This window comes from Chrysemys picta, chromosome 12 (genome assembly GCF_011386835.1).
Source record: "Chrysemys picta bellii isolate R12L10 chromosome 12, ASM1138683v2, whole genome shotgun sequence".
Taxonomy (NCBI): Eukaryota; Metazoa; Chordata; order Testudines; family Emydidae; genus Chrysemys; species Chrysemys picta.
Window position 1 is genome coordinate 54,668,400 of NC_088802.1, and position 21,949 is coordinate 54,690,348.

At 53.0% G+C, this 21,949-nt stretch overlaps 1 protein-coding gene across 4 annotated transcripts; it reads left to right on the top strand.

Moving 5' to 3' along the window:
* Positions 1-543: 543 nt before the first annotated feature.
* DNAI2 (dynein axonemal intermediate chain 2) lies at positions 544-20,171 on the top strand. 4 transcript variants are annotated; one of them, XM_008167652.4, is made up of 14 exons: positions 544-675; positions 2,211-2,401; positions 3,916-4,077; positions 4,236-4,357; positions 5,453-5,595; positions 7,452-7,565; positions 9,895-10,034; positions 10,347-10,469; positions 15,373-15,596; positions 16,091-16,226; positions 16,813-16,959; positions 18,107-18,331; positions 19,154-19,198; positions 20,044-20,171. In XM_008167652.4, the coding sequence occupies exons 2-14, from the start codon at positions 2,219-2,221 to the stop codon at positions 20,050-20,052; spliced, it is 1,773 nt and encodes a 590-aa protein (XP_008165874.2). In that variant the 5' UTR covers positions 544-675; positions 2,211-2,218; the 3' UTR covers positions 20,053-20,171. The 4 variants fall into 4 exon arrangements, 3 of the variants coding, with proteins under 3 accessions (XP_008165874.2, XP_023960407.2, XP_023960405.2); XM_024104637.3 differs by having other exon boundaries at positions 550-675; positions 2,214-2,401; XR_010591927.1 differs by lacking the exon at positions 20,044-20,171 and having other exon boundaries at positions 551-675; positions 2,214-2,401; positions 16,813-17,015; positions 17,998-18,331.
* Positions 20,172-21,949: the final 1,778 nt, after the last annotated feature.

The window sequence follows — 21,949 nt, forward strand, 5'->3', positions numbered from 1 at the left end:
CGCTGTATCTCAGTCCAAAGGTGTAACGTCCCCTACTGTTCCAGCCCTGGGCCTCCATGCAGTCCTAACGCACTCCGGCCTGAGCTGCCTCTAGCCTCTTCCACCCCCAGCTTTGGCCGAGCGCGTCCGTCCACCCTCCCGCCTGCCGTGCCGCGGCTCGTCGGAGCAGCCGTCGGGGCCCCCGCCCCTCCCGGCGTAGTGCGGGCCAGTAACTAGTCTGGGGGCCAGGCGGGGCTGTCGGAGCCGCTGCATCCCAGGGCAGCACAGAGCCTCTTCGCGGGCTGGTCCCACCAACTCTTCCCGGCCTGCAAAGGCCTCGTGCCGGGAGCCAGCCCACGCCGCGTGTTCCCCAAGGCAGGCCTAGGGCGCGAGGCCAGGCTGGGTGGGGCCTGCGGGGGCAGGGGCCTAGGCCATGGTGATGGGGGAGTAGCACTGGGGGAGGAGGGGACTGGGGGATGAGCCATACCCCTTCTTCTTCTCCCCCCCCCCCGCCCTGCTCCCTCCTGTAACAGCCTTGCTCTGCCCCTCCCCTCCCCCCCCCAAGATGGCGGCGGCGGCTCCCGGCCCGTCACGTGACTGCTCCGCTTGCAGTCCCCGCCGGCGTTGCTGGGCAACGGGGACACGCTGCCCGCGGCTGCAGAGAGCCGGGCCCGGAGCGGATCTGCCCCCCGCCGGGTAAGGGAGGGAGGGAGGGAGGGGCCCTGCGGCTCGGGGGCCCCCCCCGGGTAAGGGAGGGAGGGGCCCTGTGGCTCAGCCCCCCCCCCGTCAGCCCTGCCCCCCTTTCTCCTACCCAGCGCTGCTGCCCCCTGCCTTGGGGCGCCCCTCGTGCAGCGCCTGGCACAGCGGGCACCCTCAGGCGCCGATGCACTAGGGCTCTGCTGGGGCAGTGCATGGGCCAAGGGCGCAGAGCGGGGCCGGTAGCCGGGACTCCTGGGTTCGCTCTGCTAGGAGCCATGTGTGGGGCTGAGGGCGCAGAGTGGGGCCGGCAGCCGGGACTCCTGGGTTCGCTCTGCTAGGAGCCATGTGTGGGGCCGAGGGCACAGAGCGGGGCCGGCAGCCGGGACTCCTGGGTTCGCTCTGCTAGGAGCCATGTGTGGGGCTGAGGGCGCAGAGTGGGGCCGGCAGCTGGGACTCCTGGGTTCGCTCTGCTAGGAGCCATGTGTGGGGCCGAGGGCACAGAGCGGGGCCGGCAGCCGGGACTCCTGGGTTCGCTCTGCTAGGAGCCATGTGTGGGGCTGAGGGCGCAGAGCGGGGCCGGCAGCCGGGACTCCTGGGTTCGCTCTGCTAGGAGCCGTGTGTGGGGCCAAGGGCGCAGAGCGGGGCTGGCAGGTGGGACTCCTGGGTTCGCTCTGCTAGGAGCCATGTGTGGGGCTGAGGGCGCAGAGTGGGGCCGGCAGCCGGGACTCCTGGGTTCGCTCTGCTAGGAGCCATGTGTGGGGCCGAGGGCACAGAGCGGGGCCGGCAGCCGGGACTCCTGGGTTCGCTCTGCTAGGAGCCATGTGTGGGGCTGAGGGCGCAGAGTGGGGCAGGCAGCCGGGACTCCTGGGTTCGCTCTGCTAGGAGCCACGTGTGGGGCTGAGGGCGCAGAGGTTTGTGCTGCTTTAACTGTATTGGTTTGAAATTGTATCCTTAAAGAGGTCTGACCCTCTAGCATGGACACAGTTCTACCAGCATAAAGGTGCTTGCCTCAGTTTATTCCTGTAAACACTCCTGTAATCATGATTAGAGGAATAAGCTCTACCAGCGTAAGGCACCTTTATACTCCCATAACTGCGTCCATGCTACGGGTGTATGGTTTTAACAATAAAAAAACCCACCGCCTCCCAACTGAAATAGTTAAATGGGGGGGAAACCGTGTAGACCAGGGGTTGCTCTTTAAAGGCCAAGGCCCCCATCTCATGACTGTGCAATCATAGGTCAAAGGAAATGGTGGGAAAGCCTGTTGCATGCTAGATCCATTTAAGGAAGTAGGGACACGCTTACAAAACAGAGCGATAGAAATCAGAGAGGCAAGACCCACTGGATCATCCAGTCCAGGATTGTTCCCTAATTTAAACTCTCTCATCATTTCTAAACACAGAGTGTAATCCCTTGCGGTAGGGACTACATCTTTCTGTGTCCCCCATGGAGCATCTGCTGTGCAACACAGCAGTAAAACGGCAAGTTTGAAGCAGTGCAAAGGTGCAACGTTTCCTTCTCCCTCGCCTCAGCAGGCACCATGGAGATCGTCTACGTGTATGTGAAGAAGCGCAGCGAGTTTGGCCGACAATGCAACTTCTCCGACCGGCCGGCTGAGACCAACGTGGACATCCAGCCAGACCCGAGCCAAGCCACAAACTTCATCGAGAGGGACCCCATTGATGCTGCAATACAGTGTGCCAGTGATATGTCAGAGCATGAGGTACAGTTGGAGCAAACAGAGCTCTCTTTTAATGAATACTTGCTTGCAAGGCTCCCTCTGACAGGATAAGAGGGATGTGTTGCTGAGGTGGTTGCAAAATTGGGTATGCTCCACAATGCAAGGTGCCCGTAGTCAGTGATAAACTGGAGATCTTCTGGGACCCCGTTTGTAGGAGGAGGATATAGGTATCAAGATCTCCTCTGGAAGAAATACAGTGGTGCTGCTGGTGTAATAATGGTACAGTATTCAGATAAGTTTGCAATGATATTATCTCCGGGTTCTCACCCATCCCAAAATTCACAAGATGGAGCTAATGTTTTCATTGCTGTCTCCTGCAGGACAGTTAAGAGCTCGGAGTTTGTCTAGTGGTTAAAGCAGGAGACAGGGTTCTATTGGTTCTGATTCGCTGTGTGACCTTGGCAGCTCTAAGATGCTAAGACATAAAGTGGATTTGATCTTAGCTACCTCACAGGAAAGCAGGTGTGAGGCTCCGTGGATGTTTGTAGCATGGCTTGAGATCCTCCGAGGAGAACCACTGCCATAGCAGGAAAGAGACTAGTGTGTTGCAAACCTGGAATTCCATGAAAAAAGGGGGCGGTTGGGGGGTTCTCACTTCTCTGCAGTCAGTGATGGTAAATAAAGAAAACGATTCATGAATGATTTCTTAAGAGCTCCCAGAGTCGGACTGATCCTTTGCAAAGCCAATCTGCTCCGCTTGGGTAAGATGTGAGAAGCTACTTTGGGTTTGAACAGTGGAGAAGTAGCCAATAATTCTTCATTCCAACGCTGGCCCCGTTTGCAATCACGTCGTTGGAAACCCCTTTTCCTGTGTGCGGAGTAATAAAAGTAACAACTTTGTTAGTCCCATTTGTTAACATTCCCAGAAGAACTCTGTGCTCCCTTGTAATTTGCCCAGTATACACAATAAGGGATTGCTCAGTTATAAGGTGTAATGCTACATGATCCCCAGTGCACTCCAGTAGATGGAAGTTGAGTGAGCACTACGGACATTTGGTGAAGTGATTGTCCATAATTCCATTGTTAGCCACAAAGGGGATTACAAGTTCAACACTTGGTTATGGCCAGAAAAGTGACTGTAATGCTGGCAGCTTCTCCCCATCTGCGTGAGTGTGTGTTCAAGTCAGATCTGCTGATGGCACTGATGAAAATAGTGTTTACTCCCCTTTGCCGTGCAGGAGCAGTGCAGCCGGAGAGGAGTGTGCAGGGTTCCAGTCTGCTTTGTGCATCAGTAACTGAACAGCCTGTTCTATTCTGACTGTTGGCTCTTTAGTCTTGGCGATGGCATAAGAACCAGAGAGAAGAGGACTGAGTTTTGAGAACCCAGGTGGAGTTTGCAGCACTGACAAAGCCGGGGAAATCTTGATTGGTAGTCTGAGCACTGGCTGGATCTGGAATCAGCGAGGGAGTAAATGCTAGACCTCACGGAGCAGCTTTAAAAACCAAGCCCATCAGCTTTGTATCTTGCTTCTCTCTCTCTTTGTGTAACACTTCAGGTCAACACGGAGAGATTTGAGATGGAAAATGAGGGGGTTAACCACTTGGAAGGAGGGTGGCCAAAAGACGTCAACCCGCTGGAGATGGAGCAGACCATTCGCTTCCGGAAGAAAGTGGAGAAAGATGAGAACTATGTCAACACCATCATACAGCTCGGCAGTGTAAGGCCACTGTCCCGTCCCGTCCCTTCCTCCCCCTCTGCCTGTCTGCGTGTGTTACAGCTCCCTTTCCCATCATGCTCTGCTTGCTGCCTGTCCTCCCAAGACCGTAGCTTTCCCAAATGTCACATCACGGCTTATTTGCATGGCTTGCTTCACAGCTGATGGAACATTGCATCAAACAGAACAATGCGATCAATATCTACGAGGAGTACTTTGACGAGGAGGAGACAGCAGACGTAGCAGATGAGCCTCCGTCTGCAAAAACCATCAATGTCTTCAGGTATTGGCAGCCAGGAGGTGCTACGCTGTGCTCTACGCATTCGCTGTTCTGTTCCAGTCCATACTGACCACTGGGCCAGCTGAGGCGGCTACTTCAGTTAAGCCTGCACTGTTAAGTTGCATTTGCTGACAGGAGCAGGCGTAACTGAAGCAGCAGGTCCTAGCCGCAGTCCATCTCAACCAGAATGAACTGCAGGACGTCCCAGCTATTTGAATGGAAGCTCTAGGTATAGCCTTTCTCCTGATAGAGACAGTCTCTCTCTGCACTCGGACCAACCCTGTCAATTTCATCCTTGGAGAGGAATATATAAATATAGATGCTCCTTTAGGTATTTCCAAACAATTCTTCTGGGGGTGGCAATTACTACAAGAGTTTAATGCCCCGCCTCACTCTGGTTATTTGTTCCGATCACTGAAAGCAGACTAGTATCAAAGGGGTAGCCGTGTTAGTCTGAATCTGTAAAAAGCAACAGAGGGTCCTGTGGCACCTAACAGAAGTATTGGGAGCATACCTGCCTCTGGAGATTTCCATTACTTGCATCTGAAGAAGTGAGGTTCTTACTCACGAAAGCTTATGCTCCCAATACTTCTGTTAGTCTCAAAGGTGCCACAGGACCCTCTGTTGCTGAAAGCAGACTGTTTTTCCTTCACTGTATTTTGAGCAGTAATTAACATGTCCTTCAAAAACCAGTCAAATAATGTTCATATGGGGAGGATCTAATGGACTTGGGGTATTATGGGGCTCTTCAGTGAGTATCCCAGGTTTTAATATCTTTTGTATCACACAGTGTCAAAGGAATCTTCCTTCTTTTGTTTCTCGAAGATTTTTTTCAGTGTTAGGGCCTGAGTAGTAACTTTTAAAAGTTAGATTCCGGAATGTAATTGAATTTCTATAAATTTCTAACTGGAAAGGTTTATTAGCTCATCTAGGTCTTCCTTTCACAACCCACTGCAGGATTGTTTCCTGTAATCAATACTCAAGGGTTTTAACCTGTTTTAATTGAGGTTCCTGCCACATCCCTTGGGCAACTATTGCATAGCCTGGAGCATGACAGAATTGTTAGCAAGTTAATGCTATTGTTTTATTATCAAAAAGGGATCCAAATGTAATCAAAAGGACAGCCACGCATCTCTCCTGGCACCCAGATGGAAGCAAGAAGCTGGCAGTAGCTTATTCCAGCCTGGAGTTCCAACGAAGCTCTAAAGATATGAGCTATGAGTCATACATATGGGATCTTGGTAAGAAGGAAAAATGCTAGAGTTAGTCATGCTTGCCACTAACATGGTCCTTCATGTCTATTAAGTGCTCTGAAAGTATTAACTAACTAATCCTCACAACACCCTCCGGGGAGAGTAGAGAGGAGGTTGACTCCCGTTTTACACATGGGGAAATGAGAATTGGGGTTTAAGGTATCTGAACCCTGACCAAAATATGGAAAACAACCTATAAAGACCCACTCTCTGCAGGGCCGGATTTACACCTTACGTGCCACTAGGCACAGCATCTTCAGGACCCCCACTGCCTACAGCTGACCTTGGTGTTTTTCGTAAAAAATGAAACGAAAAGAAATATAAACACAGCCTCCCTGGGAAGGCACGAGACCCTCCACCACGCATGGCAATCCCAGCCTGAGCCGGGGCGCAGCCCACCTGCCCCAGGAAAGGTGCAAGGGGGGGGCGGACTGTACCTTTTTCATGGCGAGCAGTCCCCAGGTGTCTTCTGTCCCTCCCGCAGCCTGGCGCGGAAGCCGCGCTCCAGCTCTGCCCATGTAAATGAATGAGGCATTGGCCACGCCCCTCCCTCTCCCTCACTGGCATGGGGTGGAGGCAACAGGGTGGCTGAGATTGGGAAGGGGCTGGGATGCTCCCAGCCAGCACCTTCAGCAGCCACGGCTCACAGCGCCCCCAGGCGGGCTAATTTGGATGCTCACCCTGCTCCAGCCCCACACGCTGGGCAGCCACCAACCCACACCAGGAGCCTGGCCGCCCCCAGGGGAGCTGTATGTGTTAACTTTTAACCCACTTTTAACTTTTAGGCGCCCCTAGAACACCGGCGCCCCCAGTGCCTAATTGGAAATCCGGCCCTTACTCTCTGGCTTCCCAGGATAGAGCCCTTCTCACTTTTCCCAATGAGCTCAGTTACACTTTCCAGACACGCTGGATTGTTGAAGTAACTTAATTGCCCATTCTGTTAAAAAACAAGAAGCAACAGAAGCCCTGGGTTGGGAAAATGGTCTTGCTGTGGAACTTCCCAGGTGGATAGAACTTCAGTGCAGTGGGGACGGGACGGGGGTGTGAGAGAGATGTGGACGTTAGAAGCAGGACTCAGTCCACCACTGAAAAACAAAAGGATGGCAAGCAAACGGGGCAGTGGCAGTGGAGTGTGAGGAATGGACACCTCTTCCTCCCGCCATCCTTTCACATGTGACTAGACCTTTCACAGCCACAGGGGGCTGCAACCCCAATCTGACAGATAAGGGAGCTGGATACCTTCCTTCTTCTCCCAGCTGTCTGTCTAGTGACTTGCATTCCCAGCAGCTCGGAGCTTCTCGGTAATGGTCCCATCTGCTTTTTTTTCCCCTTTAGAAGCAAGGTGCTAAATGGGAGAAGAGTCCTGCAGAATGGAGGCAGAAAGCGAGCACTCAATGCAACACTCCTCCTCTTTCTGCCCCAAGACATGGCATGGCTAATAGTCTGTTTTGGGGGGAGACGATAAGGTGCATTTTTATCTGAGACAGAGAGAGGAATTGCTGGTCTATTTCAGGCCCAGAACTGGAAGACAGGGCTCCTGGGTTCTCTTCCTGGCTGCTGTGATACCTTGGGCAAGTCATTTCCTCTCTCTACCTCCGCCTGTACAACGGAGAGAATTCAGGTGACGAGTGCTGCAGAGGTGCTAGACAGAGATTACTCCAGAGGAGTACATTGTAGTAATGGTTTCTACCCTGCCTCTCGCTAGCATTGATGCTGGGCAGACATGGGTGCTGGAGGTCACTGGCTAGTGTCCAGCATTCCTGAGCTGAATTAGTTGGAAATGTTACTTTCCTTCTGGGCTTCACTCAAACTTTGCTTTTCTCTGTTTTGTCCCTTCCCGATAGAAAATCCCAACAGACCAGACCTGGTTCTCAGGCCATCATCCCCACTTGTGAGCCTGGAATACAACCCCAAAGACTCTCACATCCTGGTTGGAGGATGCTATAATGGACAGATCGGTAAGGGACATGGATTGTATATAAAGCAACACTACCAGGGGAACTGCTTAATTTTAATTCTGCGCTAGCCTTGCTCCAGTGCTAATCTGCACAAAGACTCCTTAGTGTCATTAGCTCCAAGGCCTGGAATACTGAATTGGAATCGGAGCCCTGGGACTGGCATGACTCATGAGATAACACACGTTCACCTGATTAGGCAGCAGGTGGTGGCCGTGCAGGCTATGTGGCTAGATAATTCACCGTGATGCGATTGTGATCCGGGGGAAGCCAATTCTGTCAGTGGCGGAGGTGGGTCGCCCTGGACGAAGAGGCTGTGTTATTTCCTAGAACACCCACTTTAAAAAAAGGTGGCCATTTCATCTGCTTATCCCTCAAAACGTGTCAGGCACTTTCCAGGTGGGAAACAGACACGGATGTAGCTGGAGGAATGTTCTGAATTACTAAGTAACTTCAGTGCTAGTGAAATCAGCAGTCCCTGGGGACCAGAGGCTCATGCTTGTCCATAAAACAGGTACAGCCCAAACAGTGTCAGTAAGAGCTTCCTGTGCCCTCTACACGCACTCCCTGGCACCAGTGTGACTCAGCCCCATTATGGAGAATGGGCAGGTGGGGCTCTGTGTCCATCCAGTCTGCCTGTGGGCGCTTGTCCCTTCTGCCTCTCACCTGCTGGAGTCAGTGCAGTGGGGACAGGAGGGGTGTGTGTGAGAGAGATGTGGACATTAGAAGCAGAACTGTGTCCACCAACACCCATCAACATTTTATTTATTGTCAGCAGTAGCCCAGATGTATCCCATTGACATCAGTGGGGGAACCTCCCTGTCCCCCACCCTGGGATGACTCTGATCCATTGTGTTCAAATAGCTACCATCGCCAACACAAATGTTCTCTCTGGCGATGCCCTGGGCATGTCTTTGCTAACCAGAGCGTCCTTCCCGGCGGCACGGCTGTAGATACACTGTCTCATCAAGCAGGCTAGAGTTGAGGACAGGAGGCTGTGTTGTCGAGCCCACGTGCTGTACAGAACACTGTGTATCAGGTAGCTGCTGGTGGATAGTGTTACCTGCTATTGCTCGCTTCCCCGCTGAAGTGCCTCGGGAAGTGAGCGGTGGCATTAGAAAAGCTTGGAATAATTGCCTTCATTTCATTTGGAGAATAATTTTTGTTCCCTTGTTTTAAACATTAAAAGAGGCTCCCCCTTTGCCAGATCCGTGTAAGAGTCTATTGTTTATTCAGCCACGCAAGCCTTTCAATTTAATTACGCTCATTTTTATGTTTTCGCTGCCCTTTGCAGCTGCAATCTGATCTGGCAGGGCATACATTAGAAGGGCATTATCATGCGCTCCTTAGGTGATGGAAGAGAGAGTCGATTTCACCTCATCCTTCACAGGGCTCCCCAGGCGTGCAGCTGATGGCCCAGCAGAGCACAAGCTGTCACATTCAATTGTTTAATTATAACCGAGCAAGAGCAAGCGAGTGCCCCTCTGCCACGTCCGCAGAGAATCAACCCGGATGCCTAATCCTGGCCAAAGCAGGGCCGGGCAAGTCATTTACACCCAAAATGGAAGCTGCCTTTGTGCTGCACTAGAGATTCCCCTCAGCAGCATCTGTGCCTGTCTGACGCAGAGATGTGCGTCTATAACACCCACTGTTTACGTAGGACCTCCGCTGATTTGTGCTCCTGCAGAGCCGTTAGAGGGTGCATGAGTTACAGGCTGTGGAGTGGCTGGATTTAGAAGGGCCAGGCACCCAGACCACCAGCTGGAGTAGATGGGAACTGGGGTGTGGCTGCATACATCTCTACTGGGGATAGTGGTCATCCCCTGCCTCTCCAAGGGCAGTTGGGACACTTGGACTTTCCTACACTGGAGTTTTTGGCTGCTGGCGTAGCTGCATCAGTGACTTGCTTACGCCAGCTTCAGGCTGCCCCGGGGAACCCACAGTTTAGCCTTTATTCAGCCCATCCACACTAGGAGTTGCAACAGTTTATTGGCAGCTAAAAACCCCCAGTGTAGGCGAGGCCCAAATCAGTGGCTGGTTTGATGGCTCTTTTGCCATGAAATGCACAACGTAAGTGCCAGGTAGTCGCAAACCCTGCTCCTTATTCCTGGCATCACTGGGGCGCTGCTGAAGTGATAGCCGAAGGAAGACAAACTCCACGTTCTCTTCATCCCGTTAGAAAGCACCGAGAGGAGAAACAACCCAGGGGAGCCAGGTGGAGCAGAACCAAAACGCTGGGGGGAAATGGTTATTCGCCAGGTCCTCTCTGGGAACTGCAACCAATGGAGCGGGGCAGGGGATATGACAACTGACAGTCTCCTCCCCTTCACAGCTTACTGGGACACCAGGAAAGGAGGACAGCCGGTGGAGCTTTCCACCGTAGAATTCAGCCACAGGGACCCCGTGTATGGAATGATCTGGCTTCAATCCAAAACTGGCACAGAGTGTTTCTCCGCCTCTACCGATGGGCAGGTAAAGGCCAAGAGACAAGGCGGGCTGTGGTCTCTGCACGGCCAGCGCTTGGCATCACCAAACGGCCACGTTGGACTTGGTAGCACTGACAGTCTCTGCTCCGAGGAGAGCACTCTACTGCCTCCCACCCACAGAGAGGAAGCGTGGATGTACGTGTGTCCTGCCATTGCAGGTCCAGTCATTCATGTGTTTGAGTCCAGAGCCGCTGCTACCTGATGCTGGGTAGTAAAAATGCCAGCATCTCTGTACGAGAGAGACACTCTGGGGATTATGAGAGCGAGCGGCTCTGATGTCTCCCATCCCCTCCGCCAGGTCCTGTGGTGGGATATCCGTAAGCTGACTGAGCCAACCGAGACACTGGTGATGGACATCAGCAGGAAAGGAGTCTTGGAGAACGCTTTAGGAGCCATCGCGCTGGAGTTTGAACCAACCATGGTGAGTGCCGCTTGCTGTCTTTCCCACCAGAGCTCACGTTGGAGGCTTTGTCCTGTGGTAGCCATTGTTCCAAAGACCTCAGGCGTCCCATGTCACTTCCCACTCAGGCTAAGGGTGCAGTGCTGCTAGGCCAGAAGCATGGTGGGCAGGATGCAACGCTTCAGGGAAGACGTACCCAGCGGTGGAATCCTTAGGCACCGGCTTGGGTTGTGGCCAAGGGGATGGGGAGGAGGGAACGTACATGTCTGTTGTATTAATTTAGATGGAATAAATGGGCCAAAATTACTGTCTGACATTAACCAGTGTTAAATGAGGTCTGGGGTTTGGTATACAGAGGCATTTGCTTGCTTAGTACTCTGGTAAACACTCGGTTAGGAATCCTTTTAACCTTTTATTAAAGATGCAGCAAAGAAGAGCAAACGGTAAAAACCTTTGAAGTGCTAAATGAGGCTTTCATTTTAAAACAGCCCTTGTTCCCTTTCCCTTAGCTGGAGAGTCTTTAAAGGGAACCCCCCTTGTTTGACAGGCTCTTAGATGGCATTGTCGTGGTCAAAGACACCCACGCAGTGATTTTAGTTCAAAGACTCAAGCCTGAGGCCAGTTTACTGACATACATACCAGTGCACTGGGGTGCAGTCCAAAGACTGACACACCGAGGACCGCTCGCAGGCGGGTTTTTATTTCGTTAAACCACAAGCAAAGTACAAACAGTACGTCATGAGTTAAGAAACTAGGGTTGGGGTCAGTCCCCCCCCCAAATCGCAAGTTAAGAAATTAGGGTCGGGGTCAGTTCCCCCCCCTTCCCCCCTGGTACCTTCCTCATTAATTTCCGAGAAGTGGGTGTTTATTTGGGTAGAGGGGCGCTTGGTGGTTTTCCCCAGGGGTGGTACTTGGCACCAGTTTGGGTACATTTCTCAAGACACGTGTTATTTTCCGGGGTCTTTTGGTTAAAGATTTGGGGGGGGGGTTTCCATGGGACGCCTAAAGAGGCTATGATTGGCTATTTTTGCAGATAGCTGGAATCACGGAGTGGGTCACAGATCACCCAAAGGAGAAGCTGCATGAGTCAAGAAATTGCATTTAGCTAAAGTTACCTATTGCTTCACACAAGTGGTTATTATATTTCATTAGTCATGAACATAGTTCATTAGTGCTGCTGCTGGGGCTTTTTGTTATTCTTTCCCTCCTTGCCCCCCCTCCCCTCTGGTCATGACCCTTGACCGCGTTTGGCAGGGAATTGTGCAGTCTAGTCTAGTTCAGGCCCTGGCTTGGGCCCTGGCCTGTACTGCTTTGTGTAAGGGTAGTTAGCATAACAGATCTCTGTTGGAGGGTTTATTTTGGGGCTTTCAGATTCACAGCTCTGGCTATGAAAAAGAAGGTCCCCCCTGCTCTATTTCCCCACAGCATTAAAGCTGGTAATAATTGTTCTTTTGGGAGAAAAGAGAATAAGTGAGTTGAGCTGGGCTGGAGCTGGCATTGTCACTGTTGTTGTTAAAGTTCAGTCCCATTTCCTTTATTAAACGAAACATGACAGATACCCGGAAAAGGGGGCGAGAAAAGAACAGCTTCTGTCTCTGACGTTGACTCTCACTTGCAGTCTCGCTGCTGGAAAAACACCGGCACAGAACATGGTCTTATCAGCCACTCCAAGTTCCGGCAAACTTTTACCAGCATGGAGCAGTTTAGGGCATTTGGTTTAGCTGCCTTTTTGGTCAGAGGCTGTCAGCAGTATTGTGAAATGTACCGTCTTGGGATGGCTCAGCCAGACTCTTATTACACAGAAGGAAAGAGAGAGAGAGGAAAGAGAAGAAATAAGGCAGGGAAGGAAAAGGACACACGGAGGTGTGGGGAGAGAGGGAGAGACACACACACCCAGATGGTGTTTGGGATTCAGCCAGGGGGAAGTGGCGGCATCAGCTGAGTCCCTCTCTCTGCCCCACTCTGGCCAGGACATTTCTCAGGATTAGAATTAAGGTGGTCCAGGGTCCCAAGAGGCGGTGGGGATGGTAGCCATGATGGTGAAGCTCACTCCAGCAGACTGTTTTTCTCCCAAAGTCTTTCTTCGAGGACCCCACAAGGCTGTAATGGGCAGAATAGCCTGTCCACTCATTATTTTGTCCACCAGTTAGGCCTAGTTTCCAACGCATCAGTTGTGGTTCACTGATTTCTGGTTCCACACTTTTCTCGTTTACTCAGCATGATCTTAACACAGTCCTTGAGCTATATCAGGAGGCCTTTGTGTTTGGACTAATTCAGTCTGTCTGCCTCTGCAGCTTTCCCCATCAGCACTTGTTATTACCGGTTACTGGGACATCTTATGAACTTTCACACACTCCCGACAGCTGAGCTCACAGTTAGGGTGAGCAGGGGCTGAAGAGCGTGAGTACCAATTTCAGGGCAGACTATTAGGAACCAGGGCATGATTGTTCACCTTATTGTTCACCAACCAATTACCAAGTACAAACTCCCCAGGCACTATAACGGCCGTAACACGGAGTCACAGACAGTTCTCTTGGGTACGCCGATCTGCCTCACCACCCAAGTCAGCCTGCCTTTGCGATAGATGGTCCCTTACACCAAGAACCACAGCAATATTCAGGTTACTCCCAGCCCCAAAGGACCAGTCACTTACCCCAGGTCAGTTGCACCTTAGATCTCACACCAAAGACAACGCTTGTAGCCAATGCTATAATAAACTATCTAAAGATTTATTAAATCAGAAAAGGAAACCAGAGGGTTATTTACAAGGTGAAAGCAGGTCGACATAGAAACACAAATGAATTACAATCTTAAGTTTCAAAAGATAGTAGAAACTTCTATAATAAGCAAACTCTACGTGTTGTTTAGAGCTAACTCAGTCTCCGCAGCTGGGGATCTCTTGCTTATGCCTAGAAAAACTTGCCTCCCCAGAGTCCCACGCAGCACAGAGATAATCAGTTCCTCTTCATTAGGGGTTTTATTCTCTTCTTCACCTGCTCTTTTGGTTGCAAAGCTCAGCTGATGGGTGGAGTCCGAGCCATGACTTATCTTCATGGGGAGGAGGCAGAATAACAGAAAAAGTCTTTTGTCCTCTCCCTGACGGTATGTAGGGAAATTCCAGCTGCTGCATCCCACAATAGCCCATCTGATATTGATGGACTTTTCCTGTTGGGAAGGGCATGACACCTTCTGTTGAAGGTCAACCCGTCACACTAGTTAATGTCTCTCTCCTGTCTGGTGATTGACACAGTCACTGAGGTTCACAATACAACTGCTCAAATATTACTTTACAATAGGGGATGTGGATGCTATAAGTGAGCTTAATGCCGGCTGCAAGTCCCAAATATTCAATAAAGTCTAAACACTAAATGCATTTGTAAAACTCTCATACCTATTTTAACAATACTAACTCCGTTGAGCCAGACAGATGCCTGCTAAGTATTTGTCAGTGTTCAACTGAGACCGGGGGACCTTGGCATGAGCTCGCACCTGGCCTGCCAGCATCGCCTAGGGTACACTTGTAGGCCCAGTTAGTATGACATCTCATACGGTCCTGGCGTTGTATAGGGTGCAGCAGGCAAACCAGGTTCTCGACACACTGGTTTATATTTCTCAAACCTGTCGATTGCCGGAGCTTCCACACCGTTCACATGCTTCATTACCATGCACCACATCTGTCTGCATTCAGAGTAACTCCACTGGCTGCCATGGGGTTACTCTGGATTTACATCAGCGGTGCTGAGAGCAGGATGTGGGCCCACATGGGTTGTGTACAGATCTGCTTGGATTTCAGAGAGAGGCTGGCCAGTGCCAGAAAGCATCTCGAATGCTGCAGGTGGTAATCTCTGCGCACAGCATGGATTTCCTTCATGGAACCAGCACTTAACAAGCCAGGAATTTATTATTTTCTCCTGATCTTGGCATGCAACTGAAGGTCTCTGTTAGAAGACTGGGGTGATAATGGCGTGAGATGGTTGTTTGTTGCTAAAGTAGAGTATTTGCAGCATACGCAGGGCTCTTCCCTGGGCAGCCTGCTGGGTTCTCCATTAGTAAGTGTCAATTATCCAGGGTTGTGTTTTGGCTTCCCTTTCCCTGCTATCCCTGCAGTTGGTTGCTGTCAGAGACAGGAAAAACCAGATTGGAGACTCTAAGGGATCTCTGATCTCCAGAGCCAGCAGGGGTCTAGCCATGATAAGCATCTTTATCTCTGTGGTGCAAGCCAAGCCGTGCTGTAGTCGTTGAGAATGTGCGTCGAGCCGGTGGGGGGGCCGCAGTTGATAAGTATCCTGCTCTGTGTGGTTACAAAGCGATGAGGCCAGCAGTGGCTAGAGTTGGGGGGCTGCTTTGACACTGGCACTGCAGAGCAAACATGGAAGTGCCTTTGCTTTAAGTGTAGCCCTGAAGACAGAGGAGCCGAGCTGTCTATGACCATGTAGGGCTGGGGAAGGCCTGTTGGATGAGACTCCATCTCTCCAGCAAGGCATCAAGAAATGAACCTCCGTTTACACACACAGTACATGAAGCGTAGGCAAAAACAATAGCTGGTGCATGTCTAGGGAAATGCCAGTATTCTAGGCAGTCACTTGATCTTCAGCGGATTCCACGCTACTTTTGCCAGCTTCAGGAAGCCGGAGTTGGGCTTGTTCCTAGAACAGTGGATCTCGCCAACAGCGCTCTAGTTAATAGTACACCTGCCAGTTTTCAATGCCGGGTTCACTTCTCCTCTTGATGCACGTTGGAAGAAAGTTTGCCCGCATAACTCCTACGGGCATTACTTGGATCCAACTACACCCTCGCCCTCCACTCATCTAGAGGAGAACAAACCCCCTTCTAGGACCTGCCCTTCATGTGGGAGATCCTCTCCTGCTGGAAGAGCATCCCCACACCCAGTGACAGTTGCGTTCCACTGTGTTTCCAACCACAGCCGACCAAGTTCATGGTGGGGACGGAACAAGGCGTGGTGATCACCTGTAACCGCAAGGCCAAGACACCTGCGGAAAAGATAGTTGGCACATACAGTGGGCACCATGGCCCCATCTACGCCCTGGCAAGGAACCCTTTCTTCCCCAAGAATTTCCTGACAGTCGGGGACTGGACTGCTCGGATCTGGTCTGAGGACAGCAAGGAATCATCCATCATGTGGACCAAGTAGGCGATGGGTTTTATTTTGCACTTACTGTTTCTGTCCCTGATTTATAGGCACAGGATGGGGTTTCAGAAGCATCTCAGTGACAGAGGACCACAATTCTCAGTTAATTTCAATGGCACTTCAGTGCTGAATCACTGGGCTTTGGAAATCCTGCCTGCGGCCCCTGCGAGTGGTGGTGGCAGGAAATTGTTCCTCCCTCGACAATTAGGTTTCTTTAGATATCCCCCTGCAGAGCCACGTAGTGAAGATAGAAGCAGAACAGGAGTGAAGGGACCTGGGTTCACTCTGTGTCCAGTTGTATGTCCCAGCCCCTGTATATGTCAGAGGCAGCTGCCTAGCGTATCTAGCACAGCAGTGCATGGCGTGTAAAAGCTACGCACTCAGGGAATGTTATGTGGCACTTACTCCAATGTAGCATAGCTCTTTCACATGGATTCTTCAGCACCAAATGGTGTGAATGAGTTGTTCTGAGAGCTGCTGGATTTGTTGGCAGGTACCACATGGCTTACCTAACAGATGGGTGCTGGAGCACCATCCGGCCAGCTGTCTTCTTCACAACCAAAATGGACGGGACCCTTGATGTCTGGGACTTCCTCTTCAAACAGAACAACCCCTCCCTCAGCGTGAAGGTTGGGTCAGAAACACGTCTTCTTTTACCTTTGTGTCTCCTCCTCGCCCGTTGGGTGGGAGCTGCGGGGATCTGAACCATTGCAGGGATGTGGTAGGTGCTTCGCAGACCTCTCCCGAGGCCGGTGGAAGGCTGCACCCCGGCAATGATTTGAGTTGCCTGTGTTGAGCTCTGCAGCAGAAGTGAGTTAGCAAACACATCCTGGCCAGCCCGGCCGTGGAGGAAATCAAGTAGTCAGCCTAAGCTCTGGTGCATACACAGGCACTCACCAGTGTCTCACTGTTTGGGCAACCCAAACCTGTAGGAAAGAAATGTTCCCGCCAAGCTTTTGCAATGTCCGTGTCTCCAATGTGTCCATCATCGTAGTGGCATTCCCGTCTGCAGGAGCCAGGCCTCCCTCCTCCCCCATTTAGGCCACGTCACACGTATGTGATAACATCTTTTAAAATCATTTGCAGCGAGTATTAATGACTAGTGCCTGAGGCGCTTGTGTCAGTCAGTCCTGACGTGCCGAGCCTGCCCTGACACAGGTGCCCTGACTCTCTGGTGATGGGCAGTAAACTCCCCAACTGGTCCTTCCTCCCCAGGTCTGTGACGAGCCTCTCTTCAGCCTGCGTCTGCAGGACAACGGGCGTTTCATTGGCTGTGGTTCTAAGCTGGGCACCGTGACCCTGCTGGAGGTCTCTTCCGGGCTCTGTACCCTGCAGAGGAACGAGAAGAACCTGGCCACGGCGGTGAGTGTCTCGTGCTGCGACTGGCAGCGTGGGCCTGGCTGCGCTCACCGCCGCAGGTGAGCTCGGGGTCTGCTTTGAACCCGGACGCTTCCAGTCGCCCTCGTAATGTTTGCCAATAGAAACTGGCGTGATGCAAGCGGTTGGCATGGATTGTCATTAGCGGTTTGGGAGTACGGCTCTGGGGCACCCAGATCATCGATACACAGAAGCTGTCCTGTTTAACTTCAATTGGATTTAAACCAGATTTAGTTAAACCAGTGCAAAGCCCTGTGTGGATGCACTTATATCTGTTTGTCTGGTTCCGTGGGTTTCACTTTGCCCCCAGGCGTAGCTAACCTAGGTAAGAGCATCCACACACAACGTTGCACCAGTTTGAAAATGGGTTTCAAATCAAACCTGCTGTTAAACCAGTGCAGCGTTGAGTGTAGTCCAGGCTTCCCACGGGGTCTCTCTGGCAATAGGACAGTGCAGTGTCAGGAGGGGTACAGAGGTAGGCTATCCTGGGCCCATGCTGCAAAAAGGGGGGCATTCTGGTGGCATTCCAGGTCTCACTAACACCAGGGACATGGACCCCTGCGTTCTCCAGCCTTCCGCCTCTGCGCTGTGCGGGGCTGGCGCTCTCCACTCCCCTGGCGTGTGGAGGAGTTTTAAGTCAAAGACTCACCCCTGGTGGCAGACACCAGGGGAAACACTTGGCTTCCTAAGTAAGTGACCTGATTTCTCCACGGTGCTGAGCACCCCCAGCCGCTGTGGCAGCTCCTCGGCGCGGCCCGTGGAGTAGGGTTAGGTGCTGAGCTTTAAGCCCTGGAGCTCATCCTGAGGCACCCTAATCCGACAGGATGTAACTGCGTCACAGCGGGGGCCAAAGCGCCAGAGACCCCACTCGCGGGGACTCCCCGCCCCGTGCTGTGTGAAGGAGACCTGTGGCTGATCCCTGGAGGGAGGGGGATTGCAGGCATGCCGAGGGCATGGCTAATGTGTGCACAGAGCAGCGGGGCCTGCTGTGGGGCAGGAGGGGCTAACGGCATGGGTTCCTAGGGGCTCTGCTTCAGTTCAGGAGCCAGGATTCCTCCCCACATCCCTGTCGCTGGGGGCCCAGGTCCCCGAGCCCGAGCCCTAGCCCTCTCCTGCCCCCTGTGCCTCTCAGATGTTTGAGCGAGAGACAAAGCGAGAGAAGATCCTGGAGGCCCGGCACCGGGAGATGCGTCTGAAGGAGCGCACCAAGGCCGAGGGCAAGGAGGAGGACGTGAAGGTGGAGACGGAGGAGGAGAAGCCTGAGGAGCAGCTGGCCAGAGTCCAGAAGGAGTTCTTCGAGATCATCGAAGCAGAGATCAGGAGGAAGGAGCGGGCAGCCAAGCTGTCGAGAGCCCAGGTAGCACAGAGACCAGGTCTGCCAAAGGGATGGGGTGTGGCTGTCTGACCGTGGTGCTGCATCCTGGAACTGGGGGCTAGGAGGCCAGTAGATAAGCTCGGGATGGGCGGGGGAAGGACGCACCACATCACGTGCTGTGAGGAGACCACATGGAAGTGCAGCTCTGCTCTGCTAGGTCCCTGTGATGAGGGACTTGCTGATTCCAAATCAGGTGGACTCAGTTAAAAGTCAGAAGTGATTTCCCTACCTACCAGTCCTGCCATGTGTCTTAGACCTGGGACATTTATATCAGCTGTCAAGCTACAGGATTCCTGCCTGAGAACATGGCAGGGCAGGGAGAGCCCAAGGAACGCACCGCTGTTGCAGGCTTATGGTCTGTTTGCCTTTGCTTTCATTTCATTGCAGGGAACCCCGACCCTCTGACAAGCACTTAGCTGTGTCCTGTAGGTTTGCTGGATGTGAGCCTGGCACTGCATGGTTCACACCATTGTCACTGAACGTCTGCAGTTATTCACTAAACCCTCCAGTACTGGCTTCCCCCCTGAAAGTACAGGCTGTTGGACAGAATCAACTGCACTCCTATGGAGAAGCTGCACTGTCCCATTTCCCAGTGTGCTGCCCGTTCTGGGGAGCTCTGCCGGGCTGGCACAGACTCCACAAGAACGGGGGGCTGATTTTTATACCGTTTCTAAGTATTCGCTGATAAAAGGCCAAAGCCGCAGAGCTGGGCAGGGAGCCTGTTTCAGAGAGAAAGAGGGTCGGTAAGAGCAGGTTTTCCATGCCTGGGGACTTGGAACGCAACAATCTCCCCGTTCCTTTCAGGAGAAGGAAGTTACAGATGAAAACGAGGACGAGGACCTTTACAAGGTCAGATTACACCCCAGGGTACCCCCTTTCCCTACCGTAGACTGATTCCCCCGTTTCTACCCCCCCAGACTCCTGAAAAGCCCCCCCACTGCACCCTGTAGCGTTTTTCAGTGTTCCTCCTCTGAGCACCCCAGCTTGCCAGTCACACGCCAATCCCCATGTGACATTCACACAGGAGCCAAAATTAGGGGCACCCCTGTCCCAGCCGTACAAAGCCTAATGCTGCAGCACAGCTGGGGAGCGCGAGCCCGTCTCGCCTGCGCCGCAAGAGGGAACCGGGTACCTGGGCCCCTCACAAGGCAGCGCCCAGAGTGTAGCTGGAGCCCTGGGTGCTGTGGGAAAGGAGGGGTTTGAAAGGTGTGTATTCTCAGGGGGAGGAGCCTGTCTTCCTCCTCCCGACCAGCCCCACTCGGGATATGCTGTGGGGCCGGTCCCCTTCCTTAGGATACCAGGCAGGTTTGGCCAATCCTTTATTCTCAGCCGCTGCTTTTTTCCCCTATGAACTTCCCCTCTCCCCTTGCACATGAGCAGCTAACACTACCTCTCCGTGCAGTCAGCCCCCTCTAAGGCGGCCCCCATCCCATCCCTTCAGTCAGCTGCCGTGGGGCCGGTGCAGTGCTCGGACCCGGACCCCGGCGTCCTGCGTGATGACGCAGCATAGCCTGTGGAGCCAGAAAGAGGAAGCGTGGATTCAGCTCCGCTGTCTTGTGAGCCTGCTCACTGCATCTGTAACAGATCTGGAACCCCCCACCCCTGGCTGGCAGGGCATTGGGATGCTGTCTATGGGAAGAGACTCTGGGCCCCAGGAGATCCTCCTTGGCCTAACCCCTGTTCTCTGTCCGCAGGAGGAGTGAGCCTGGCGTGTGGATCGCACAGTCGCACTTCATTTATTCTCGTACCGGTGCAGGTCCTTTCCCCTTTGGATCTTTTCTACAAGAGAGACTGGATTAATAAACTGCAGCATTTTAAGCCATGTCTGGTTGGGTCCAACAGACGTCAGGGTGGCGGGATCTGTATGTCACAATCCGCTTTGCGTCCTGGACCGATGGAAGAGGCGGGCAGCCATTCCCCGGGCGCCGCTGTCTGCTTAGAGACCGTGCTGCCTCCCCTACGCAGACCCGCAGCAGCAGCCGCTGGAGGTCTGTGCCGTGTTCTGTTCCGCCTGCTCTCCTTCACCCACCTGCCCACAGGAGCAGGGGACGTTCCCCTTCCCCTCAATAACCAGGTGGTTTTATGACATGACAAAAGGCCAAACAGCCCTGGTCAAACACTTGGCTCCTCTCCTTGTCCCACCATGCACCTGGCAGCCACTGCGCCAGCTCGCCAGGCCTAGCGATCCCAGCTGGGGCGGCCTGTCTAGTCTGTCGAGGTTCCCCTGGGACACTCATCCATGCGGGATCTGCCTCGGTCGTGGAACTGATTGGCTGGTTCCAAAGCCGCAGGCACACTCACCACTCTCCTGCTGACAGCAAAGGGGCCAGGCGCTGGAATACTCCCCGGGGAGGGGTACGAGGATGCACCGCGTGTGTGTGTTTGGCTGCAGGCGTGCATGTGACCCGGAGAAGCGGGGACTGAGTGCCTGTGTAGCAGTAGCGGGAAGATGATCATGGCAGAAGCAAAGCCCCCTTGTATAAATACAGGTGCACTGCTTCGGGAATGTGCACACCTGGCTAGAAACTTCAGGCAGGGATGGGGAGATTGCTGCACATTCGTGGCTGTAACTTCAGTCTGCTCCGGGCAGGAGCTTTCTCCTGAAGCTGCTACTCCGCGGGGAGAGCTCAGAGCTGCGGAGCTCCCGTGCATTGCCCTGCGGAAAGGCCTTTCCAGTGTCTTGCAGTTGGGAAAGTGAAAGAAGCTCTCCGGGCCGCTCACCCAGCGTTTTTGTACAGAGCCCCTTCTCCATGTGGCCTCTCAGGCACGTCAGTGTAGTCATCCCCTTTGTACAGATGGGGAAACTGAGGCACGGAGCGAGGGAGTGACTCACCCAGAGCCAGGAATAGAACCCAGGAGTCCTGACTGCATCCGGTAGAGCAGACTCTGTCCCTCAGTAGCCCTGGCCCCTCGCTCCTCCCCCCTCCTGCCCCACGCCTGTTCCCATCTGAGTGTTGTTATTGCTGCTATTTATTCTTTGTGTCACCGTAGTCCCCAGGTGGCCCAGTCGTGGAGCAGGGGCCCAGTGCGCTAGGCACTGTACAAACACAGAACAGGTACGCATACCCTGGACGTACGCAGAGGTCTGCTGGGGGGACATCAACTCCTCTAGAGATTTGCTTAGTTTTACAACAGGCTACATTAAAAGCACTAGCGAAGTCAGTACAAACTACAATTTCATACAGACCGTGACTTGTTTGTACTGCTCTATGTCCTACACGCTGCAATGGAAGGACAGTATTTCTATTCCACTGGATTTATTTTATAATTCTGTGGTAAAAAGGAGAAAGTCCGCGATTTGTCAGTAAGTGGCTGGGACACTTTTGTGTTTGTGTGTCTGATGTTGTGAGCAAGCAGTTTTGAAGTGAGGTGAAACTTGGCGTCCGCAGGACAAATCAGACTCCTGAACGAGGGACAGGAGTCCGGAAAGGTTGAGAGCCGCTGTGCTAGAGAAGGGCAAGTTGGCGGAGGGGCTCCGTGCTCCAAGCGCCAGGCTAGGGACGGGATCACTGACAGGAGACAAGCAGGGAGATAGCACGTGGCGAGGCCAGAGGAAAGGAGGCTGCGGAGATCGAGAGGTTGCGAGCCTGGCGAGGACAG